General features: G+C 43.7%; 1 protein-coding gene across 5 annotated transcripts; it reads left to right on the forward strand.

The window, feature by feature from the left end:
• Window positions 1–25221, forward strand: pfkpa (phosphofructokinase, platelet a). 5 transcript variants are annotated; one of them, XM_049564846.1, is made up of 22 exons: window positions 1–267; window positions 3393–3466; window positions 4147–4224; window positions 4506–4695; window positions 6383–6548; window positions 6963–7007; window positions 7121–7229; window positions 7454–7549; window positions 8826–8918; window positions 11382–11507; window positions 12258–12322; window positions 12609–12678; window positions 13598–13744; window positions 15060–15130; window positions 16290–16377; window positions 17158–17310; window positions 20297–20461; window positions 20582–20643; window positions 21011–21122; window positions 23055–23154; window positions 24097–24202; window positions 24350–25221. In XM_049564846.1, exons 1-22 carry the CDS (start codon window positions 174–176, stop codon window positions 24504–24506), a joined length of 2367 nt encoding a protein of 788 aa, XP_049420803.1. In that variant the 5' UTR covers window positions 1–173; the 3' UTR covers window positions 24507–25221. The 5 variants fall into 5 exon arrangements, with proteins under 5 accessions (XP_049420803.1, XP_049420802.1, XP_049420800.1 ...); XM_049564845.1 differs by lacking the exon at window positions 17158–17310 and adding an exon at window positions 18488–18640; XM_049564843.1 differs by lacking the exon at window positions 7454–7549 and adding an exon at window positions 7954–8049.
• The last annotated feature ends 1239 nt before the right edge of the window (window positions 25222–26460 follow it).

Here is a 26460-nt window from a genome sequence, read left to right on the forward strand (position 1 = left end):
AGCGAATAGATGCGGAACAGGAGGAAGGAGAAAGAGAGCACAGCGGGCATAAATAGGTAGAGGAGGCGGACGAGAGTTGCCCTTCATCGTTTTAGCTCAATTTTAAAACTGTTGCGGGCCCGCTGTGTCATTTTATCGACTTGGACCGGGATATACACGGAGCCGCGGGGAAAATGGCGCAGCCGGACAGCAAGAAGATCTTCTTTGAGAACCTGTCGGGAGCGGGGAAAGCCATCGCGGTGCTGACGAGCGGAGGAGATGCTCAAGGTAAAGTGTGGAGTGACACTTTATCTGTGTCAGTGTGAGCGGGCCCATAGAGGGCGGAAATACACCTCTTCTACCGTGAGATGCCCGTGAAGTGTCGTGTAATTGTGACAGTGTCCAGAGCATTGCGCAGCAGCTAATTGCATAACAGTTGATTTGTGAAGTAACGTTAACGATCATTCATTCAGGAAGCCCGCCGGTTAGCATGCTAACATGTCTCATCTTGCTAGCCGGCTAACAGCAGCATCCTCTGGCACCACTTTCCTGGCATGTCCGTCGCTACACACGGTGACAGCACTTTAAAGAGCTGCCAAGCTCGGGATGTGTCGTCTTTAAATATTCACATTCAATTTATTAGCGCTGTGTAACACACAGGCTCATGTTACCATTTAATTAACCCGGTTTAATTAACTTGGACGCAGCGTCGATCGCTATAGAGGAGCAGGCCACTGCACTGCGGCTTGAAGAAGGGCCTAACTAAGTGGTCGACGTGACAAGCAGGAACACGCATAGAGACTGTAAAGGCATCCCTAACATGTGTCCTGTAAGAGAGGACATGATGCTGTGGTTAGGCAGCAGTCACGCTGAGGGCCAGCAGTGGATGCCTGTATCCTGCGTACGTGATGAGCTGCGCATACGTCTCTCCCACTCAGGCTTACATCATAGAGGAAACACCAGCTCAGCCTCTCTTCATCCAACAGAAACATCGTGTGCATTCACACAGTAATGAAATGAGTTATGTAATGAGTAATACAGTGCTATAAGTTAGGCATAAAGCAGTAGTTTATTGTATTCAGAATGACTACTGCAACACAATGATGAACAATTACATCAGAATTTACAACACTGTCACATGGGACACCTCGATTATGGCACATGCTTTTGGTTAAGGACTTCCTCTATACATCTTCTGATCAGTCATACCATGATTATGCAATTAAATGAACTAAATTTAACACCGACTTTTACATATCTGATGCAGCAAAACACAATTTAATAGTGTTGTGAGGATACTGGAATTTCTAACTTTGATAAAACACCTTGAGAAATATGTATTTGACAGCATTTTTGATACCACAGAGAAAACTGACATTGAAAGCATATCATTTTATTTTAATCAAAAGATAAATGTAAACCACATGTAGCCCAGTCTATAGGGACCTGGGTTGGGAACCAGAGGGTTGCCGGCTCAAGTTCCCATCCGCACTAAATTTGGAGTGCCGATTGGTAACTGGAGAGGTGCCCCTTCACCTCCTGAGCAAGGCACCGAACCCCTGTCCATGGGCAGCCCCGCTCACTCTGACATCTCCACATTAAACTACAGTTTAACCAAAGATATCAAACTATGTATATTAGATGCAGATGATGAGGTGGAAGCCTGATTGTAGACATTTTTGAATATTTTTTGGTGCACATTTTTGTCTTTTGTGTGTACTTACATTTTTAGTATGGATCCCACGCATGCACACAAGTATATGTGTCTGAAAAACTATGTAAAGTCTGCCTGTGATGCCTTCTAATGGTCCATTTTTACAGCAGACATTTTGACATGTGATAACAGGAATATCCATCTAAGTGTCTAGGTGAGCCATGATGGTTAGCCTGCATGCACAATAGACAAACCAAAGCAACTAAATGGAATTCAGCCATAAATAAGTTTATTATTTACACCTGTGCTTTCCCTGCAGTGACATGTCCAAAGGTCTTCTTTAAAAAGGGTGTCTCAGAGGTCACCCTGTTTTGTTTAGCTTGCACTCTTGACTTTCTGCCCTTCCCTTCCCTTCTAACAGGAAGCACCACTGCAGTTCTCGAAATGCAACTGAAATTGCCAGCCAAGTTATCTACATTATAGCTCTCCTTGGCTCAGGGGAAATGAAGCCTCTTTGGCTTTAGAATTAGAGTTAGCTGTTGGCACACACATGAACGTATACACAACGGGAAAAAAACACACGGAGCTGGCCCCAGAGCACAGCAAAGAGGCAGCGGCATGCATGACAGGAACTGAATGTCAGTGTCAGAGGGCATTGTGTTGCCTTGGCTTGGTCTTTTCACTCAGTTTGCACAAGAAAGCTTCAGTTATGCAGAATGAGGGGGACACACGTGATGACTTTCAGCTCTGATAAACACCTCACAGCATGACAAGAAATATGAATGATATGTTTCTTCAATAATATTTACATTTTATATTTGTCTGGTCTCACTTTCTTTGTCTGTTTCTTCCGTCCTCTTTCACTGTGATTAAACCAGGCTGTACATTTGAAATAGTTATGAAATGAGACAGGAAGTTGAGGGCAGTTACAGTGGACAGTATGATGACTAGTTGGTCCCCTGCTTCTAATGGTTATGAGTGCTTTTTTGGGTCTGTGAGTGTAGGAATGTGAGAAAAAAACACACATCTCTGAAGGGTTTTTACTTCTCACTATAATTCACCAAATACTTTCCACTGCTCCTCACTTCCACTGCTGTCGTCTCCACTGCCCCACCAGCCTAACCCTTTGTGTTGCTTGGTAACAGCACTGCCATTAGATCTGCAGTGTTCACCGGTTTGTGCACAGAAAGGAAACCCAGTTCTTTCTTCTGTTGTTTATATCTCCCCCAGTCAGCCAAGTCTCTGACTGCCCACTGTGGGTAAAGTGTTACCCATTATTCCCACTGTATGTGTTGAAGCTAACTTGGCTTTGGCAGTCGAGTCACACAGCAGTACCTGAATGGTTACTGAGTACACTTGGACTAACCACAAAATAACTGCGAGGCTGTAGGAGGGGCTGGGAAACCTTCTGACCAAAAATGGCAGTGTGCTGGAGTGAAGGGGAAAAAAGAGCCAAGCAACAGATAGGAGTATAAACATAGAAACCCTGCAATTACACGCACACTTACACACATTGTCTCACATGTACTTAAAGAAAGGGGATTTAAGTTTTACTGCTGCAGTTGTAGCAGAGATAAAATTAATATCCACACAGCAACTGTGGAACAGCCATGCAAATCAATATTTTACAGTGGTTTGCTCCAGCTGTATCACATGTTTCCCCTCTTTAAAGTTCATTTATCTACCCTGTTCATCACTGCAGTGTTGCACAAACTTTGTTTTATTGTTAAAATCACTTTTTTGTGTTGTTTTTCCTCAGGGATGAATGCTGCTGTGCGTGCCGTGGTTCGAATGGGGTTATATGTGGGAGCAAAAGTTTATTTCATACACGAGGTGAGCTCCTGGTTTGTGATTTTTGCCACTGTTTGTAGCTTATTTTATGCTTTATTAGAAACGGACCCAAAGTAGTAAAACATAATTTATTTTCTGCATAAAGCAGAAGGTTAATGTGTAATTGTTAAACTATTTTTTGCTATCTAGCACATGCACTCTAGATATCGGAAGCAATAGCGAGTATTCAAAATCAATTTCATGAAGGGATGGCTGCACTATACCACTGCATATCGACAGCAGTAGGATCTCAGTCTACATCGAGGAACACAGGGATGTTTATTATCACGTAGCAGATGTTAGAGGAGCTTTGGCGAGGGCCCGTGCTCTGCTTGCTCAGCCTGTGATCCCTGTACATCTGTGCATGTCATGGACCTCTCCACTCAGTGTGTCGTTACGTAACTGACTTGAGGCTTTAACAGATGCCTGGTATGAAACTCCCCTCCCACTCAGGTACCACTGTAATCTGTGTGTTCTCCCATATGCTCCTAGAGAACACTGTGTGTGGTCAGACAAACTTTAAACCAACCAGATTAAATTAAATTTATACTCCTCTCTGTTATGGCATTATTTAATTCTGAGTGATAATGATCTACAGATGGCCCACATCACTCCAACTGTTAGCAAAATGTTTGGAAATCGCTGGTATGTATGTATCAAGAAATGCCTTCTCTTTTTCTCAGGGATATCAGGGCATGGTGGACGGTGGAGAGAACATAGAGGAAGCCACATGGGAAAGTGTCTCCAGCATGCTACAAGTGGTGAGTAATTATTGAAGGCAGCATTCCACATATCTAACGCATTAGGGCTCTCAAGACGGACATGCAGGTCATGTGGCTACAAGATAAGGTTGTTCTGTGGTTAGAGGGGTTGTCTCCGAACATCCCAGCAGCCACTGTGTGTGTGTTTATCAGCAGTGTTTACTCTTGTCATGTCCTCAAACAAGACGCTGAACACAATGCTGTACTAAGTACACAGAACCGAGATGTAAAAAAAGGAAGCTGAGTGACTGAGGTGACTGGTTCACACCTCTCGTCATCAGGGTGGGACTGTTATCGGCAGTGCCCGCTGTAAAGAGTTTCGCACCCATGAGGGACGCCTGAAGGCAGCTCACAACCTGGTGCAGCATGGCATCACCAACCTGTGCGTGATCGGTGGAGATGGCAGTCTGACGGGAGCTAACCTGTTCAGGGAGGAGTGGAGCGGGCTGCTGACGGAGCTGGTGGAGCAAGGTACTGAGAAAAGACTCAGTAAAAACTTCCTCTTTTACCCTCATGCTGTTTTTTAATGTAGGATGTGCTCCCTGTTCTGAAAACCCTGCAGTAACTGCATGTGGTTTTGTTCCAAACCACATTGTTCCCTTACAGATTTATTTTCCATACAGACTCACTGTAACACGTCACAGTATTGGCAGACATTTCTGTTCGTAGGTTGGATATTTTGCACACCCCACATCCTCCCTTACTCTCCACTTTTCTCCGTTCTCATTCTGTCTGCTTTTTATATGAACTCCTGCCTCTTCTGTCAGTAAACTTTAGGATGGCTTAAGTCGAGGTGAGCCCAGATGTGACGTCTTTTTCACACTCTTTCACAAGAGATGATGTTCCCCATTAACTTTTATTATTGAGAAAAAAACATTTTTGTTTAAAGTGGAGTTGATGAATACAACCTTTTGTAAACTAAGGATATTATCAGATTAAATACTGCATATACAAATTTAGTCACCTTAAAATCTTGACAGCACGCAAAAACATATTTACCACAAAACTTCAATTAAAAGCCTGGTCCCTTTACTAGCCCGGTGCGGCTACACATTTTGACAAATTAACGCCGTCTCATTTAGACAGTCCCTCCAGAAAATCACAAACTTACGATCACAACGTCATCGGCCACTAATGGCATTGCAGTATGGAGAAACGCTCTGTATTGACATAAGAATTTGCACTGTTTAAATACATACAATATGTGTTGAATGTATTAAAATGTTATGTTTAGGGGCGTCGGTAGCGTAAGTGCCAGCACCCCGTGTACAGAGGCATTGCCTCGCTGCAGCGGCTGCGGATTCGAATCCGGCTCAGTGCCCTTTGCTGCACGTCAGTCCCCACTCTCTCTCTCTGTCTCCTCATTTCACTCACTGTCCTGTCATAAAAGGGAAAAAGCCCACAAAAATAATCATAAAAAAAAAATGAAAAAATGTGATGTTACAGAAGATGTAGCTTACATATTTTTTACAGTCACATTGTCTGGTATGAGAGCTACAATATTCACTCAGGATTTTTTGCAATGTTATTGGAGTCCATGTTTTGAAACTATTTAAATAAAACTAAAGAAGAGAACTATAAAAAAACATGTTCTTCGGATGTATAAAACAGGTTGTTGGCTACCTCAAATTATGTGCCCATTCCTCAAATACCCTGTAAATTATTCATATTCCTGTAGTCCGTAAGGGTCCTCAGATCAAAAAGGGTTTTACATAAAAATATTTGAAGTTGTGATAACTGTTTTAACAGGACAGAGTGGTGTGCCAGGTATCTTAGCCCTCTGTGATGTGCTGTCTGTCGGAGCTAGATCAAATGAATTTAATATAATATGAGCAACAGTTTTGTGTGAAAGGAATTAAAGGCCTGTCCCAAATAAAGGCCTGTTGATTTCAGTGATTTTAAGTAAATAATAGCCGGGGCTATTAACTGAAGTTTTACGGTAAGTCAAATAGTCACTTTAATGTGAAGGGGTTGGTATTGTAAATCAGTGATGAAGAACTGTTCAGGATTTTCTCTTACCTCAGCAGTTTCCAATGCTGCTCACGCTGTCATATTTTGACAACAAGCTGTGGGAGGACCCTGCCCGAAATTACTGTAGGGATGCATTTGAAAACACAGAGCAGGCACTGGTTCAACCTTAACTTCCTGATCCTTTCAGGTTTGATCGAAGCCGATGCCGTTCAGAAGTATTCAGCCCTTCACATCGTGGGGATGGTCGGCTCCATCGATAACGACTTCTGCGGCACCGACATGACAATCGGCACCGACTCTGCTCTGCACAGAATCATCGAGGTGGTGGACGCAATTATGACAACCGCACAGAGGTGAGGGGAAGATGGATAGAGCAGCTGTATTTGTTTATGTATTTATTGCTGTTATAGTTTCTGAGGACAAGAGCGGAAGCACATCCTAAACTGGCAAATAAAAGTCATGCAAAGTTCATTTGAAGTCCTAAATAGGATATTTTGTAAATACTGCTTGAAAATGCCATGGTTGTTCAACAAATTTACACTCAATGGAGCGCTGTAAGCAGAATATCAGTGTATATAAAGTAAAAATAAAACATAGGCTCCACTGCTTCCATATCAGGCAACTGCATATCTAACATATCACCATGTTTAGGCTCCGTTCAGCTCCATTCAGCATCATCTTTCAAATGTCTGTCCTTGAATATGTCAGTGTTGTGCTGTATTAATCAAACTCACTGCTAAGCCGAATTTTCTGTTCTGGTCTTTCAGTCACCAGAGAACGTTTGTGTTAGAAGTCATGGGCAGACACTGTGGGTAAGAATGCTTATGGTGACCGTAATATCAAAACTAAAATCATCATTCCTAAGATAGAGACCATATCAACTCTGTTTATATACACAGTGTTCTGTCTGTGTGTTTTATCCCAGCTACCTGGCCTTGGTGAGCGCCCTGGCTTGCGGAGCAGACTGGGTGTTGATCCCTGAGATGCCCCCAGAAGATGGCTGGGAGGAGAAAATGTGTCAAAAACTGTCTGCGGTAACACAATCCTTTTTGTTCCCCACAGTGAACCGCAGAGTACCAGTGCTGATGCAGTGTAATGCCTCTGAGTCGTCTTGTTTTACATGATTCTGCACAACCTTTCAGTTTTCTGCCAAGGAGAGAATCCTGATTCTTTTTTTAATCAGAGAAGGAAAGTGTTTTGTCTGTCTTTGCCTGTGTTTTTCTCTGCTGTGGACACATGCCATTGTTCTATGATTCAGACCCGTTCCAGGGGCACAAGGCTGAACATAATCATAGTTGCAGAGGGAGCCATTGACAGGCATGGGAAGCCTATAACCTCTGGTTTAGTCAAGGATGTGAGTACCTGAGTGTAAAGAAGGGGAAGCCAGAAGCAAGGAGACCCGACTGATGGAACACAAAAAGCCTAAACGTTCTGCAGTACGATTCTTTCACAGTTTGTTTGCCATGATAGTTGACATCAGATCTAACAGGATGCTAATGTAAGTGAGGAGAAAAAGCTCCATCTTGCTCCTGGTTTGAAACCACAATGCTGCATGCTAAGACCACAATGATGCAGTGATGACAGGCAATAAGGTTGGCAGGATATTGCTGAGTGCAAACACAAGCTCCAGTGACGTCTGTCGTCTTCTCGGCTCCCCGGCTGCTCGCATCGTCTGGTCCCCGTGCTTCTGAAAGCCCATGTCACAGCCGCAGTCTCAGTTTTTCTGTCATGTTGTTTCTCCACCAACCCTCCTTGTAGAACCGGGCAGTGATGAAAAGGCTGAATATCATAATTGTAGCCGAAGGGGCGATTGATCGTAACAACAAGCCCATTACCACTGAGTATGTCAAGAATGTAAGTACAGAGCTCTGTGTTGAAGTGTGGCAAGTGCCCGCTTGGACTGCCTCCTGTATGACCTCTACTCCTGTACTGCTGCCCTGGTGTGGCTTTGATTCTGTTGCTGTGTTTCTGGAGCACTCTATCAGACACATTCTCTAGTTTGGTAAGATGGCTTTCACGATACTACTATGGCTGTAAAACACTGAGTAGATTCCCTCACTAAACCTCACACCCAGACATTCGTGAAGTCCAACTTTCTAACTACCTCAAACATAGTTGTCTTGGGTATTTTTTTTAATTTACTATGGGTATGATTTGACACTAAATACGTCATAGAGATTATCACTGTATGCTGCGACCTTGCACTAACTGTTCTTCATCTAAAGGGAAACATTTTGTTTTTCTTGTACAGTTCACTCCGAGTTTCTCCATTTGATGTATGACTTCCCGCTTGGGATCTTCTGTGATGTTCAGTATCAGCTAAGAGCTCCCCGCTAACATGACTGAAAAATTAGAATGGCTTGCTTGTGCTTTGCTGTTTCCCCTTCTCTTCATCTTTTCTACTGTTTGTGTTTCAGTGTGTGATGTGCCTGTTTATGTCATGTATGTACGTTTGGATCCGTTTGGACAGAGTTTTGCACTTAGATGTTGTACTAATATGCATGAGATAAATTGGCACCATTTCACATTGAGGATACATCAGATACATTTTCAGTAACATTTCCTATTAGAGTAATACCAGAGTATAATGCTTCGGTACTTGCTAAGACCTGTGCATTGTATCCTCCTAGCTTGTTGTCAAGTGCTTGGGTTTCGACACACGAGTGACAATCCTGGGGCACGTGCAGCGAGGAGGGACGCCTTCTGCTTTTGACCGCATCCTGGTATGTCGACTACTTTCTGATGATTCAGTTATTCATGTTAGTCCTTTGTCAAGCAAATTACCAAATATGTGCTGGTTCCAGCTGGTCAGATATCAGGATTTGGTGCTTTTCTTTTATCACATATGACAGTGAAGTGAATTTTTTTGTGATTTGGACTTATGATGGACTAAAACATGCTATTTAAATAGATCATCGCAGGCTGTGGAAATTGTAGTCGGGCATTTATGACTATTTTGTGATATGTTTTAGACAAGTCAGTTAATTAAGAAAATAAACATTAGATGCAGCCCTAATAGAAAATTGATTTCATTGATTTTTAGAATAGCAAATGCATGTACCCGCATAGCGTTTTTCTCTGGCAGAAAAGCACTGGCAGGGTGCAGAGGAGCACTGCATCCTAATGCCGGGGGCGTTTTTGTTTCTTTCAAAGGACTTTTTATCACTTATCAATAATGGACAAAAGAGTTATTGTACGAAGGGTTTTCAAAAAATTCCAAGCAGGGGCGACGCACTTTGGATTTTCTTTAGATCCGTACAAGACATGATGTCCCAAGCACGGCTTTTTTAAAGAAGCGCTGCACATGGGTTTTGTTTCTTTGACAATATCTTGACGGCAGCATTAGCTAGGTGCTTACGTAACGCTACGTTAACAGAAGGTTGATGACACTGCTAACAAGCTTAAAACCAGGGTGTCCATGGGGTCTTAAAAAGTATTAAAAGTTGATAAATCAAATGTCGGAAAATTAAGGCCCTTTAAAAAGTATTAAAAAGTCTTAATCGTGATTTTATGAAGTATTAAATTTTCTTGGCATTCAAGCTTTGACAAAAAGTATCCATGAATATATAATTTATTTTCCTCCTCGCGACTGTTACAAACAACGATGTGTAGGTAGGCACACTTGGACTGCCACTCGGGGCCGTGCACGTACCTGTGTGACATCACGCGACGGCACACGGTCTTAAAAAAGTCTTAAAAAGGTACTGAAATTAACCTCAGGATTCCTGCATATACCCTGACAACACACAGAGTGATAAAAGCACAACTGTCACCAGAAATATTCAGTGTCCAGCCGATCTCCCACAAATAAGCTTTCTGTATTTGTTGGGATAGTTTCTGACTGACATAACCTATTAAAGGAACATTTAATTGAAGCTGTTTTTCAACCACACTCATGCCGTAGGACCAAAAAAAACACACCTGAAAGATTTTCAGATGGGTTTAATGGCGAAAATGAGCTGTATCACTTCTGGAAATAAGGACCTCCGGACGGCACTCTGTCAGAAAACTCCACTCGCAAATATCATGGGACTGAGCTCGAAATGCGAAGCGCTGTCAATCACAAAAGGGGTTCAGTCTTTTAGACAATTCCTCCAATCATCATGCATACACCGAGCGTCCTCTCCCGCCTACCGCTCCATTAGGTCCCAGGGAAGATGAGCCTCCCTGGAAGTGACGATTTTGTCGCATTTATCCAATGACTGTCTCGCTTTGCTGCATGAGAAAAACCTGCTCAGCGCTGTCTCATAGGAATGCTTGGAGGCTCCACGTCCACCGTGCTGACACGAGAATGTATGACAGGGAGGTCGCATTTGAAAACCGGTGATAAAAAGCTGATGTTTGAATATCATAGACATGATGTGAACCGTATCCTAGCGCACGTTTAATGCAATGTAAATTCTTATTTTAATGTAAATTCAATAGTGCATATTTGACCATTTCTTCTGTGAAAATTTAGGGGAAGTTCAGCCTCCCTTGTTGTCTCAGAGCAATCGCCCCCGCATACAGTTAGGAATGACAGTAAAGAAGTGTCAGTGACGACACCGGTGCCCTTCTGTAAAGTTCTGTAGATTTCCAAGTAGAAGCGCTCGCAGCTGCTGCACAGTGAAATCAAAGCACTCTGATAAAAAGATGATGGGGAACCCTCTTTTCTCCAGACAGCTGCGTACGCTCTCTTTTCATTGAGAACAACTGAAAAAGGTGGCGCTCAAATGTGATTTATCTGACTACAGTTCACATGCTTGACCTTTTACAAGCTGCAGCAATTATAGAAGAAGTTCTCCAAGTGTTCACACTTTAAACCTGTTGTACACCGTGTGCTCTGTTTGAGGTATTTTGGTCAGAATAGTCCAGTTGTCCAGAGCACTTCCTGTTTAATCCTGTGTGTGTCTGAGGAGAAATGGCCTTAGGTTTTAGGTTAAGCACATTAACAGATTTATGGCTGAGCACATGAAGCACAGCATCACAAACAGTGAGTGACAAATCTCTTCATGTTTACCAAAAACCAATTAAAGAATGAGGCAGAGAAAAAGAAAAGATGAGAAAATTTTCTCCACTTTTGTGTCACAATCCTTAGATTTGGGGAAGAATGTGTCGGTGAAGAGAAACATGTGTACAGGAGAAACAAAGAATGTTTTGATATTGAGGATGATGCAGTTTTAATCTGTGTGTGTTTGCTCACACAGGCCAGTCGTATGGGCGTGGAGGCTGTTCTTGCCCTTCTGGAAACCACAGCGAACACGCCAGCCTGTGTTGTCTCTCTGTGCGGTAACCAGTCAGTGCGCCTGCCTCTGATGGAGTGCGTACAGATGGTAAGAACTGCACTGGGCTGGAAACAGGCCAAGACTGCCGCACATTTAACACACACACAAAAACACGTCTTTACTATGGAAGGTGCAGAGAAAGAAACTGCAAAGCACATACTCTGGAAAATGACTCTGCTGGACTCGGAGCGACAGAGTCAAGGGGGACGAGTTGGAGGAGCATTAAACAAGGATGACAAACAGCACAGCCCATTGGGCTTGAAGTGGCGCTAATGTTCACAAGAGAGTCGTATTGTTTGAGAGGCAGTTGTGTCTGGTTAATGATTATCTGAGGCATTTGGCCGGGTTGGCGACGACTGCCTGCTGGATGATGATGTAATGGCAAACCATCTCCATAGAAACACACAAAGAGGCTTTATTGTTGTACTCGCATGCCATGTTTGAGTTCTGACAGAACTCAAGGGAAAATCTTGCCGCAGTTTTCTTCTATTTTCGGATTTTATGAAGTGGTTCAAGGAATACAATTGTGTTACAGGTCAAAACAAGGTCACACATTACAACACTTGTTCTCTGTTGAAACAGATGATGACATCTCTGTATTGTTCTGTCCCTTTAAACTAGAAAGGCAGTCCTACAGTACATGCAGCACTTGTTACGCTCATAATAGAAACTTCAAAGACCTTACTTTAAATGCCTACAGATATTTAATCTCAGCTGCTATGAATTCAACTAAGTGCCTCTGCTTTTACACAAACAGGAAGTGTTTGAACAGTGAAAATACTCCTCTCTCTTCCTCAGACTCAAGAGGTGCAGAGGGCCATGGACGGGAAACGGTTTGAGGAGGCTGTGAGGCTTCGTGGCAGGTATGACTGACGGCCTGCCGGGATTTTTTGGGGGATTTACAGTTTGATGTTGCTTACTGTAGACAGGTGTAGTAGAGAAAGTTGATGATGTTGCTATTAAGAACAACACCTGTCTATTGTTTGTACACAAGATACAGTCTGTGAGCAGTTAGAAATAATAATGATGCAGACAATTCAAGTTACAACCCTCAGTTTGACCCCATATTGTGCATTTTCATTGACGTGGTGCTGAAAATGTCTCATGCTGTTGTTCTAACAATATTGCATGTGCCATGTTTTACTGCAGGAGTTTTGAAAACAACCTGAGGACATACAAACTGCTGGCTCATCGTAAACCAGAATCCGAACTGCCAATTGTGAGTCACCTCACGACATCTTGACATTTTCCCTGGGACATTTGACGGTGACAGTGTTGTCAGCTCTGTTTGCTCACACACCCAGAGACACACACACTAAGCAGGGGTTGTTTTCACACATACAGTGGCAGTCCACAACCTGCCTGGAGTGCAGGAGGTTTTTAGAGAGCTCAGTTGGCCTCACCAAGCCACTGAGATGTTTAATTTTTTATCACACCGTCCCAAGGATGTGCCTACAAATAATGACTCAGCTACTGCAGTCGTGGTGCACTGTGCTGCTATTTTTAGACGTAATTCCTGGCAAAACAAGGCTCATGTATTGAGTCAAATGTCCCTGTAAATGTGTGGTTTTGCCCAGCAGAGCAGTGTGAGCATTCTCTGAAAACAGGTGCATTAAAATATGCGAGTCATGCTGGCATCCATGAGACATAGTGTCAGTTGTGTCCAACTGTTAAGTGCAAAATAAGGTGACCTGTGATTATGGCTTCCACAGAATAATAAACTGTTTTTACCTGCCTGCTGTGTAGCCTATAGTTGTAGCGATGTGCTTCATACGGAGCCCAGGTGGTTCAGTGAGATCAGATGACACCTGGCTCCCCGCTAAGGGATGACTTGTTCAACCCTGCCAGGAGCCGTGGCAGCCTGCTGCTGTGGCTCCAAAGGAGGCAGCTCAGACTGAAGATCAGTGAAGTGTAGAGGCAGCATGGCGGACTCCATGCTGTGGAGCTCGCCTCGGGGTTTGGCTCCCCGCACATCCGTGATAATGACCACTGTAGGCGCAGCATGTCGCTGAGAGCAGAGCAGCAAGCATTTATTGATTCACTCTGCAGAGCTCGATCAACTGTCCTTCAGCAGCTGCAACACGGACCCTTTATTAAACGTGATGATTAAATAAGTCATGTGTGTTTTCTGCCCTCAGAGCAACTTCAATGTGGCGGTGTTGAATGTCGGCGCCCCCGCTGCAGGCATGAATGCTGCCGTCCGTTCTGCTGTAAGAGTGGGTATCTCTGAGGGGCACAAGATGTTTGCTGTCAGTGATGGGTTTGAGGGATTCTACAAAGGACAGGTGAGTACTATGTCACTTGCGGGAACGTTGTCACATTAAGGAGACTTAATGTTATAAATGTAATCATCAAATAATCTACACTAATAGTTCAGTGAAATACAGTGTGTACTACTTTAATTTTTTAACCAATAACCCAGAGAATTGTTCGCAATCACTGTTAGGTCCATGTCTGAAGTATAATCGGGGAGACCCAGGGGATTATCTGCTCAGATTAATGTAAACCAATTTCCCACGTTGTCTCTCCCTCCTCAGCCCTGCTCAACCAACGTTGATGCAGTAGCACAATAAAGTGATGGAGGGCAACACAATGTACAGAGCTTCAGAGTTAACAGTCTGACAGTAGATATCTGAGTCTCCGAGTGGAACCTGTTCAGTGTGAGAATGGGCTGTAATTTGAGACACTGCACTGGTAGAACTGGTTTCACACTCCTCTCCTCCCATGACCTTTTGTCCAAGTGAAAGTCTCGAGTTCTCTCAGTCCATTGTTTGCTCTTTTAAAGAACAGCACTTAACAAATGATGTGATCATTTATCCTCATCAAAAAGTCTCCAAAATCACTGGTTAGTTAAACATCAAGTGTGTGCGCCCTGGTCTGTTAAACTCACACTGTGCCAGCTGACCCTAAGAAGATTAGACCAGCAGGAGTAATGGATTTCTGTACTTCAGTGCTCTGGGACTCTCTGCTACACACCTCCGCATTTTCACTGCTCCAGTTCCTCTGTTATATCTAAGATTTTGTCAGTGTCCAGAAAATTATCTCTCTTTTTAATGATCTTGGCACTGTGACCCAGTGGCGCTCCCAATGGGTGGTCAGGGGCAGCCGTGGCCACCCTGATGCATAACCATTTTTAAATGGGATACCTTGAAAATTGGACAAATATTGAGTGTTCTGTTATTGGTCTGTGCACATCAGATAATTAGTTGCATTAACTGTAAAGTAAGAAAACAAAGTAAAACAGTATGCGATTCCTTTACTCTCCATAGTGAGAGTTTTCTTCTGGCCTATGTACTTAAATAGTAAAATAGAATTCCTGAAATTCACTTATGCCTTATGGTTTTGGTGTGCCGCGCCAAGATTTCCAGTGGCCTCCTGTGAAAGATTTCTGGCGGCACCTCTGCTGAGACTCTACGAGCATGTGTCTGATAATACAGAATTGTTGCGAACACAGGAAGTTCTGGGTGTGGTTAGGTTTTTGGTAAATAGACCAACGAGAATATAGAGCAGAGGATTCATACATTTGAATGCTGAAAGGAGGATGTACTATAATTGTGATGGAGTAAAATTGCATGTGTTGCTGTTGTTTTTCCCCTTCAGATTAAGGAGATTAAATGGGCTGATGTCGGAGGATGGACAGGACAGGGTGGCTCTCTGTTGGGAACCAAAAGGTAAAGTCTTGATCTGTTATCTTTAACTGAGGAGCAACTGTTAGACATTAAAACTGTCCAGTCCACGTTTTAAATTATTAGTTAAAAGTCATACTACTAAGTGGAGAAATATTGTAGACTCTGTATTATGAAAACAGGTGGGAAGTTACAGATTTCATCTTTAAAGGTAAACTATGCAGGCGTTTCCGAAAAACAATGTAAAGACTCATTCAGAAGTAATCCCTCTGAATCATCACTTATGACCCACTCTCAGTGTGTGGCAGTGTGTTTATCCACACACTCTGCTCTCTGCCTGTATTTTCATATTATTTTGCTGTGGTCAGGACGTTCCTGTTCTGCTGCGCCTTTTTATTGTTGCCAAGCAACCACCCCGACTTCTAACATTCCCGTGTAGTCATTGTACTGTTTATTTATTTTAGTTGTTTGACAGTAATCAGTATCTAGGCAGGCAGAGGGTGCTGTCTGTAGCTCTGGTTGAGGGTGGGAGGCTGTCAGCAGATAAACAGAGATCTGTGTGGGTACATGAGACCCTAAAAAAGAGGCTGGATCATGGGGAGTACCAGCAGTTGGTCCAGGAGCTTCTCCTGCATCATGGACATTTCCAGGCATATTTTAGGATGACTCAGGGCAGTTTGACAACCTGCTGTCTATTGTCGGGCCATATAGCTCTGGGTATCCAGCAACCACTACCACCAGTTTCTCCTCCTCTGATTGCCAGCTGTTTCTTCAACTTGAGGCATTCAGAGTGCTTCGGCAAAAACGCCAGGCACCTAGAGCCTAAAGCTTCATTCTCATTAAAGTCAATTACAAAAACGTGCCCCCAGCTGCTAAAACACATCCTGTGTGATCAGGGCCTCAAAAGGGATCAACCTGGTGCCTGACCGTAAGCAGTACGCAGCCAAGAGGAAGCTTCAAAAATTGCAGTCACACTGATGAAAGAAAAGAAATATAAGGAGGCGAAATGCCTGCATCTCTTACCTGTTTCCTCGGTGATACTGTTTACACACAGCAGCTGACAATTCCTGCATTGTGTACCCTTAAAGACCAAATTCACAGCTCAGTACTTTGAATCTGTATAAATGTTTTTCCACCAACTGAAACTGTTCATATTTCATGGATAGATAAATTTAACAACAATTTTGTTTTCTCTTTTCTCCAGAACGCTTCCTGCAAAGCATGTTGAGAAAATTGCTGAGCAGATGAGAAAGCACAACATTAACGCGCTGCTAATTGTCGGTGGATTCGAGGTATGTTTCAAACTATTTTCTTGTCTAATTTGTGCTTTTCATAAAGCTTTTTAAAACTCATGACAGTAGTGCTAATGCTATGTTTCATATCTGGCACCATTTTATGAACGATCATTGACTTAAAAAAGACAAAGTAACTGTTGAAGCATTTTAATAATATTGTCAGATGTCCATATGTACAGTACATGATAGTGAACACTGTGATGTTGATCCTTCCCATTAGTCTTATCCCATTACATGTCAGCACACCACCATATGGCTCCTTACATAATCATGCACATTATCATGCTTCAAAGTCATTTCTCTGTCAAAACCCAGAACAGCAGGAACTGTAGCGTTAAGTTGATTTTCTGTACTTTGAATAGAGAGAGTAGGATTCTTAATTTGCTGCCTTATTGAGATGAAAAGTGAAGCAGCACTGTAACCTGAATATAAATAACATGATGATTTGGTTTTGATTAGAAACAGAGAGCACCTGCTTCTTTCCAGCCATTTCACGCACTCCCGTTTAGACGCTCACCAGCTTTATATTCCTGTGATAAATGCAAGTAAATGAGTATTATGGTGTGTATGAATGTGTGAGAGAGAGATGATGTGTTATATGTGGAGTGGTACCTGTCTGTTTCGCTGCTGTCCGTTGCGATAGACCTGGCTCCTCCCCTTGGCACCCCTTCACTTTTGTCTTACCCTTCCTTTGTGGCAAGTAGCACCTCCCAACCAAACCAACCCACCAAAGCTCCACCCCCGCCAAGACTAAAGCCCCTTGGCTCTGCCCTGCAGGCCTTCCTGTCACTGCTGGAATTGTTAACGGCGCGCGGGAAATATGACGAGTTCTGTGTGCCCATGGTCATGGTCCCAGCCACTGTCTCCAACAATGTGCCGGGCTCAGACCTCAGCATTGGCGCTGACACGGCTCTGAACGCCATCACTACTGTAAGTGATGGAGGCTGGCAACCAGAATAGTTGATGTCAGCAACACACGGACAGATATAAAGCACACACGTAAGCAGACACACTCAGACTTGCTTATGCTCACGCAGCCAGCAAATCAAGAAGGGAGAAACCGCTCACTCGCTCATTTTACCAGTCACACCACATATTTTCCAGCCTGTCATTTGGGGGAAATTTGGTGAACGTGGCATCTGTTAGCCACATCTGGAATCAAACTTTCAGCCAGACAGACGAATTGAGTCCCGTCTGTACTGTGAAGCATGACTGGTAAATGTAACGGCACATTACAGAGTAGCGTCCCTCCCTTCCGCATCAGGTGAGTATGTGGTCGACAACATGGAGGCATGCTGCGAGGTGCACGAGTGTCGTGACCGCCATGTTTGCTCTGCCTGCCTTTCTCTCTGTCTGTGTGTTTGTGTCCTCCCACATCATAAACAACAAGATGAGTGGTTAACAGCGTGCAGGTTTGATGTTGATGCTCACACATGCAGCTATAAACTAACACTGTAGCACAGCTAACATGCACTGCATCGTGTGTATCTGCTCGAATCGATGACAAAGCTTCCACACTAACTCGATTCAGTGACATCATGTAAATGTGATGTTTTCTATGCAAATATTTAAAAACTCAAAGCTCTGGTTTTGTTTGAAGCATCATGATAACTGAATGAACATAAAGAAGCAGCGCAAATGTAAACAAATTAACATCTCTGAGCCTGAATCTTTGCCACCATCTTCATCCTTCATCCTCCTCTGTGTACGCAGACTCGATCGGTGCTTGTCTTGCCTGCATATAACTTTCCGCAGCAGAAATGGCCGCCCTGAGCTGCTGAGGCTCACAAATGCACAGATCTGTCCCATCTTTTCCTTTCACATCTTTCCTGTTTCTTCCCTCTGTTCCATCATCTTCCCTCTCCATCTCTGCCACTCCTTCAGTGTCCTCTCCTCCTTCCATGCTCCTTATTTCCCCTCCTTCACTCTCCTCTCCATGTCTCCACTCACACTTCGGTCCTCTCGTCCTGTCTGCCAAAGGGAAGCCATTGCCGCTATCACACGGAACGAGCCGGAATGGCAGGATACACTCTTGCACACTGAGAGAGACTCACCCCTCTCTCTCAGCGGTCGTCCTCTAACGCGTTGTCATATACTGCCGCTTCAGGCCTTTGAGAGTCTGCTGCAGCTGTATGAGGCGCGTGCTGCCTATGAAGAGTTTTGCATCCCGATGTGTATGCTGCCTGCAACCATAAGTAACAATGTGCCGGGTACAGATCTAAGTATCGGGGCAGACACGGCCCTCAATGCCATCGTGGAGGTAAGACTGTCGGACTGCCGCTAGCACAACTTTAACCGCATTGTTTGAGATGCTTAATGCACAGAGGATGAAATTGACACATGATATCAAGTATTAGTGGAGTTAACAGTCCAGTGCTCATACTCAACAAACTGGCTGCAGGAGCAGATGTGCAGTAAAGTGTTACATGAGTAGATGCTGCAGCTCTAAAGACTTCCCAACTCAAATCTTACCCTAACTGTAGCGCTAACATTAACCTGTAAGATTAACTTAAACCTTAACGCTGAATATCTGTTAAATTTTAAAGGGGCAATCCACCAATTTTTAACATTGACTGCAGATATGAGGTTTAAGAGGCAGGGGTTTTTCGGGTGTTTTCATACTTGGTCCTTTTCAGCCCTCTAAACAGACTCAAAGTGGTGACTCATTTTTTTTGTGCACATGTGAACATTTCAGGAGGACTCAGACCCCTCTGAAGCAAACTGAACTCAGACCACCTTGTAGAGTTTGCTTCAAATCCACGGTGCGGTTCACTTTGCTCTTTGCCGTTGTATTGAGCCCTCTCGATCACATGCTGTTGCACTGGGACGCTTGATAAACATAGACGAATCCACGTCTATCTGTAATGCTCGCAAGGACGCAGGACGAAGAGTAGTTTGGTCCATGGACGACACTGCACGTCTCCAGATGTGGAATGTAGAGTACATCAAACAGCAACAGGTTTTCTTTCCTCCAATTTGAAGTTCATCTGAAAGCGAGGGGCTTCAAAACCGCACTGCAGTGCCACGTCAAAGTAAAACCAAAACTATGTCAATATATGTCATATGTGGTGTGAACAGGAAGAGAACTGAGGCCCCACCAGAGCTGACATTGACCAGAAAGAGAACTTAGTCCTCTCTTAAATGAGCACACAATGAGAACACTAAAAGAACTGAGTCTCTTTTCTGTTGGTCCACTTTTTGGTTCACTTTTTGGACTGAGTTTGGTTTGTTTAAAAAGGACTAGATGTGAAGAGACTACAAGTCAGAATATCCCGGCCTGTGTGGCTTTGATTCTGACCATTCTTTCTTGAATCTGTCTATCGTGAGTCCCCCAGTTTAATGCTAAATCACTGGAATGCCCCTTTAACACAGCTGTAGCATCTGAGACTCTGTGCACTCTCTACTCACATCACAGTCACCTGATATCAAACTGACTATCAGCACTGGACTTTCAGAACAAAGATCAAGCAGAGGAGACTTCCCCTCTCTAAATAATTCTAACCAAGTGTGTAACATTTGAATTGTAAAAGATATCTGACGTTTACCATACGATGTGCTCTCTCATCTTCTCACCCTGATGCAGGCCTCCAGTCTAACTGTTGAAAGCAGCATTTTAGCCTGAATCTGCCTGAATTGTTTAAATGTAAAAAAGCTGGCTCTTGTGCAAAATGAGAAATAAGCATGCTGGCCTTGAACTGTGTGATGCTGTTGTTTTCTATGTGGAATGTATTTACTGTTTAACAGCACATGTCTTCTAATCGACACACTTCTAACCTTGCTGGTTTGGTTCTCTGACATTTTGATATATGAAACACGACATTTAACTGGAGGTATCTCACATACATGTCTAATAATGCTTAGCTTGTAATCATCCCCTAATGTATACTGACGTTGTGAGCTTCTATGCATGTGTCAGACTTGTGACCGCATTAAGCAGTCAGCAAGCGGAACCAAAAGGCGCGTGTTCATCATTGAGACTATGGGAGGCTACTGCGGCTACCTGGCCAGTGTAGGAGGCCTGGCTGCCGGAGCTGATGCTGCGTACATCTATGAGGAGCCATTTGACATCAGAGACCTGCAGGTGACATATATTAGAATGTGTCTCCTCTCTGATTCCTCAACTCTGTGTCTCAGTATTCACTCTCACTTTGGTGCATTCAGCGCCATCTGCTGGTCACTAACTTTCAGTTTGTTCCTGCAGGCCAATGTCGAGCATTTGACAGAGAAAATGAAGACCAGCATTCAAAGAGGACTGGTCCTCAGGTAATGCTGCTTTAATTACACCAGTCACACAGCACTATTTTAAGGCTACATCCTTTGGTGATTATGTAACGGGGAAAACAAGCACACATTCAGACAAATAGCTGGTGTGCTGCTGCAGTGTTTGTGAAGGACCATGTATGATCCAGTATTTCCAGCCCTCATTGTTTGATTTTAAGCTGCTTGTGTAGTCAACAGGTCAATGCTGATGTCATGAGTTTAACAGCTGACATTTTGCAGTGTTCTCATGTTGACGTGACTATAACATGGACTCATCTGAGTTTACATGTACCTACTGGTCCTAAAGTGCACGTCTGTTGCAGTAACAGTTCCTTTCCTCACTCAGTTTTCTTTTAATGTGTGTGTATAGGAATGAGAACTGTAATGAAAACTACACCACAGACTTCATCTACCAGCTGTACTCTGAAGAAGGGAAGGGTGTGTTTGACTCCAGGAAGAATGTGCTGGGACACATGCAGCAGGTAGGCACAGCCACACTGGTTCCCACTTCACACTGACTAAATGGGAGTGATCCAGTCTGAAGCAGTGTCAGGGGTAACAGTTAATCCAGGCTAAGGAAGATTTATAAACAGTTTTCATTATTTGTATCATGAATATGCATATCCCCATTTTACACGGACGGGCTTTGTTGTATTTCGGCTTTGTGTGTCTTGAGATTAGCGCAGATAAAACGGGATCAAACAGAACTTTGATGATCCCCAAGGGATAATTGGGTTGTGCCAGCAGCAAGTGAAGGGATACAGAAGAAATGAAAGTAGAATTGGATTAAACAGCACAAATAACAACTTGAACAAATACATGCATTTAAATGTTATTAAAAAAAAGTTTGGTGGGTGTGCTGGTGCTCGGGGTTTCAATCTGGTCTGAGCCATTTGATGCTGATTCATCTTTCTGTCACCATTTATTTATCACGATATATACTTTGATAATGCTGTGAGTTTGGAAAGCGTCCTGATAATATCTGACACCTGAAGAAACCAAATGATTTTCCAGCTTCCCATGGCGCTCGTCGTAAAGCTGGGGCAGAGCAGTTTGAGAAAAATACTTCCTGTCTGGGAGCTCATACCTGCAGTCTAGCACTTCAGTTAATTTCTTGAACCTGTCTTTGGCTAGAAAGTATAACACTGTATCTGTTATATCTCTGCTTGCTTCTCATCCGAGGTTACGGTGGCAAAAGAGGACACTATTGATTGCAGTTCGGGTGCAGCCCCGCTAGCACTGCCCACAGCAGCATAAGTGCTCGGCTTTTGATCCTGTGTTGGTGGACTTATCGCAGTTTTGCCACAGATTTTCATGCTCTCAGTATAGATGCTGGGATGCCACCTTGTTAGGTGATGGGAAAGGTTTGTTGTGTTTCCTGTCCTGGTTGGCGCTAACCAACGACATACAGTATTTTTCTGACCGTCTTTGTCTGTGCGTCGTCACCTTTCAAGCAGCCAACCTACTTCCAAATTATTGACGTGGTGTGACCTTTTTTATCCACAATTTCTTCTGTTTCGTTCTTCAGCTTCACGGCCGCTTTGCTCCTCACTTCCACTCATTTCCCCCTCTTTTCGTTACATCCACGCTACTTTAAATTCCTCCTCACCTCGGCTCACTCGCCTCAGCACAGACTTTGCAGTGAAAAAAGGTCGTGAACGATGACGCGCATCCCCAGCACTGCAGATTGACAGTTGTCTGTTAACTTCTGCTGCATCACACGCTGTTTTATTGCGATCCTGTTTCAAGAACGTTTCATTGCCCAGCCCTAGAATGAAGTCACGCTCCTTCCCTGTCTTGTATTCGAGCTTCACTCTAGTAGATGTGTGTATCAGTGGTGAGCACATTGCCGCTGCTTTTCGCTGAGCTCATATGGAGGTTCCCCTAACTGATATCTGGACGGTGTCATCACAAGTGAAGCTGTTAGCTCTGTCAGCACTTTTGCAGTTGAGCGCTGTTTATGGAGTTAGCATCATTAGCTGCTAGCTGCTGGCTCCTCCACCTCGTTGAGGAACGTGTCTAGACAACCTGTCCCCTCTGAATTGTGCATAGAGTCCCTCGAAGACATAAAGTCTTAAAGAAATGAGTCAGGCCACAGCAAAACTAAATACACAGCACACAGGGGAGACATGCCAAACATGTGGGGCAGCTGTGGCTCATCCACTAATCACAAGATACGTGGTCTGTTACCGGCTCCTCCCATCTGCGTGTTGACGTCTTCTTGGGCAAGACCCTGAACCCCAAAATGCTTCCAGTGGCCATCAGTGTGTGAGTGCAGCATGTAGTGTAAAAGCGCTTTGAGTGGTCGGAAGATTAGAAAGGCACTATACAAATTCAGGTCCATTCACCACCCTCATAATTTTTGTGTTTGAAACAAAATGCTATAAAATGCACCATTCTGATTCCTTTAAAAGGGTGGCGCACCGTCTCCGTTCGACCGTAACTTTGGGACCAAGATCTCTGCCAAGGCGATGCAGTGGGTCACCAAAAAGCTGGTGGAGACGTTCAGACACGGTAAGGTTAATGTTCCACTTCTGTACGAGTGAAATGACCTGTGGTAGTCGATCCTCCCTCCCTACAGAAGCGTGAGCGTTGTGAAGCAGACCCTTACCCGGATCTGTCATGGAGTCACTGTCACTTGATGTATTTTTATCCTCTCAGAGGAAATTATTTATTGATCATTTACATCCGTCAGCGTAACTATTTAATGAGAAATTGACTTGAATGTACTGAGGGACGGATAACACTAACAGCTGTGAGTGATATGTTTAAACACAGTGCATGTGTGTAACGGTTACAGTTAAAGTTAAAACTCTTTGTTTTTTATCTCTATTTTCTTTACACATGGATGACATAAGATGAAGGTAAATCTCTTTTTGTTGCTGGCTCCATGACCATCTCCATCTTTATATTTAGCTCCATGTCCCTGTCTTGTCTTTTCCATTATTCTGCCATATTAGAGACCCATCCATACAGTCTAGGCACCTGTAGAGCACAGCTAGGACTGGTTAGCTCTGCTACCAGTCTGTGTGTGTGTGCCGTAGTCTCCCCTCTGTTATATAGCAGTAGTCACCGTGCTGCACAATTGCCAGTTCTGTAGTCATTGTGAAATTGTAAGAATGGGATCTATGACCATGGGCTGTATGAATAATGGGCACATTTTCCTGCTTGCCCCACATTTTCTTGTCTGTCTACGATGCTTTATGTGGCCTCAGTTGCTTTTTGTGTTTAGATTTTAAGTTCCACTGCACCGTAGTCCTCCTGTCGATCCACTCAGGACTGTTCTAGTTAGTGTTTTCTTGAGGTTAGCCACGAGCTAGATGAAATGTCATCATCACTGTATACACCCTCTCACACCCACTGTCAAATGTCAAAGCCATGCCGCCTTTTTGTTCGCAACCAGCTAAAGTACGTTCCTGTGTTTCCACCTCTGACTGCTGTGGTGCTTCCCTGCAGGCCGAGTGTTCGCTAACACCGAGGACTCCTGCTGTCTGCTGGGGATGCGTCGCAGGGCTCTGGTCTTCCAGCCCGTCGTACAGCTCAAGGACGAGACTGACTTTGTGTACGTATCACACTACTCACAATTTAAAGCCAGTCTTGTGTCACGTATGTTCCAGATGGGAAATGATCTTTTCACTGCACCCCATTCATCGGAAGATATTTTATAGACATTCGCAGAACCACAGTGCTGATATTTGTCTGTCTGCAGTCACAGGATTCCTAAGGAGCAGTGGTGGCTGAAGCTGCGTCCTCTGATGAAGATCCTGGCCAAGTACAAGACAAGCTACGACGTGTCAGACTCCGGACAGCTGGAACATGTAGTACGCAACCGGCCTAAAGAGTCGGACGCTTCAGTAGCCATGTGAGGACCAGTGCATACGCTGGCCTGCGAAGTCCAGTCTGTGTGCGAGACTGAAGGTCTGCGAGACGTCAGTGCCGTGTGTCGTAAAAGAGCTCCAGTAACAACGTCAACAACCGTCTCTGTTTGGCCTCACTGTGTTCATTTCCTGTCTGTCACTTCCTTCGATGTCACTCCTCTCTCTGTTTAGTCTTGACGAACCCATGAACTGTAACCCAGCCTCTGCAGTGCTCCTGATATCAAACACACACACACATGCTCTCGCACATCCACGCAGCTGTCCTGCCATGCATCTGTGTGTCCGTGTTGCCCTGGATGTTTAGTGTCACCGCTGTTTTAAAAATTGCACTTTCTCTGATCCCAGAGCTGCACGAGGACAGAATAGACACTGTATCTGCTGTACAAAAAAAAAAAAAAGAAGTTGTGAAAAAAAAAGTGTGTGTATCAGCGTAGAGCCAGTGTAAGATGAAGCATATTTATGTGAGACTGTTGCAATACAGTTCTACTGCTGCAAGTCAAGGGAACTGCGAGCTGTGCTTTACACTGAAACTAATATTTATGTTTTTAACATTTTATTATTTTTGCTCGTAAACGTAAATTAAATATTAACTGTAGGCACTGCTGTACTGAGTAGATGTCTGTCATATTGCACCAACAAGTTAGACGTGTACGAGAGTACTGTTTCCCACAGAATAAAGATCCGACTTGAGAAGTGTACCCCATCGATTAGTGTCCCTTGATTTATTTATTCAACCCGTTTAACCACTTGGTTTATATTTAGTCTTTATCACATTGTTCCATCTCTTTACTAAAGCTTTATCTCTGAGTAAAATGTGTTTTTAAGGCTGCACCACTGCATCTAATGGAAATATTTCAGAGTTCCTGTGCATCTAATGATTTAAATTTCCCCCAAATTCAGCCTGTGATATTTGGTGGAAATTCTGTGGAAACTTTTGGATTTTTTCTAGACTTTGAATACATTTCCAAAGAGTTTGGGTGTCATCAAAGCTTGGACAACAAAAATAGGTTTGCAATAATAAACCAGAAGAGTCACTAAACCAGCCTATGAAGCACAGGCCCAGAGGCGTCGAGGCGAGCCACTGGACCAGAGCCTTTGTTTAAAATGATTGTTAACATTTCTAGTTTGAAAGTCAGACAACTAAAGAGACACAAGAGGAAGACACTCTTGATTTAATGACTCTTAACGTCTTTGGGAGTCTGACTGTTAATTTAGGAGTTGTGGGAGGCCTTGAGAAGTGTCCAGCAGGTGTCCAGCAGGGCTGTGTATTGGTACTTCACACCTTTTAAAAGGAACTGACTGATAAAACAGAATACCAAGTACTATCAAGCCCAGCAAGCAATAGTCGTGATTTAAATGTATTGGCTATATTTAGCTCCGATTTAGTCTAGTCTAGCTACGTGTAACCCAAATCTAGCCGATTTAATTTTGAAATTGATTAAATGTAATTTTTGCCATTGCAGACGGCATGCGGTATGATATTCAATCACGTATGGAGAGTCAACAGTAATCAAAATATGTTTATCTCCATTTTTTTGGACATGGTCTCTACATAGCCGTATAATTGATGACGTCTAGACTTTGGCTATGGTTAGACGTCTACCAAATTTTTACTGACAGCCCAAATTCAGCCATGATTTAGCCTAGACGTCAGGTCTTGTCAGGTCATGTAGACGGCTATTAGACGTTTTTTAAACCAAAAAATGCTTGCTGGGAGACTTCTTTATGTGCCAGGGGTCTGATCCCGGACCATCCCACCTCCTCGCTGGATCAGCCAACTTTCTGTTGCTGCCGTCTCGGGAGCTGCTCACCTTCAGTTAATAATCAGTTCCATTGTCTGTCCGATTAGCACGACACTCAACACCGAGCTTTTAAACACTCCTAACAACACTGAAATGGCTCAACTGGCATTAAACCTATTAATAACCTTAAGGTAATGCCA

This window comes from Epinephelus fuscoguttatus, linkage group LG21 (genome assembly GCF_011397635.1).
Source record: "Epinephelus fuscoguttatus linkage group LG21, E.fuscoguttatus.final_Chr_v1".
NCBI classification, from domain to species: Eukaryota; Metazoa; Chordata; class Actinopteri; order Perciformes; family Serranidae; genus Epinephelus; species Epinephelus fuscoguttatus.

What these genes read in the sequence shown, in the direction of transcription:
- pfkpa (XM_049564846.1), top strand. Translation starts at nt 174, where the DNA reads ATGGCGCAGCCGGACAGCAAGAAGATCTTCTTTGAGAACCTGTCGGGA. An exon ending in CAGAATCCGAACTGCCAATT is followed by an intron (nt 12,679 to 13,597) that starts GTGAGTCACCTC and finishes TTCTGCCCTCAG; the next exon opens with AGCAACTTCAATGTGGCGGT. An exon ending in TGCTGGGACACATGCAGCAG is followed by an intron (nt 21,123 to 23,054) that starts GTAGGCACAGCC and finishes TTCCTTTAAAAG; the next exon opens with GGTGGCGCACCGTCTCCGTT.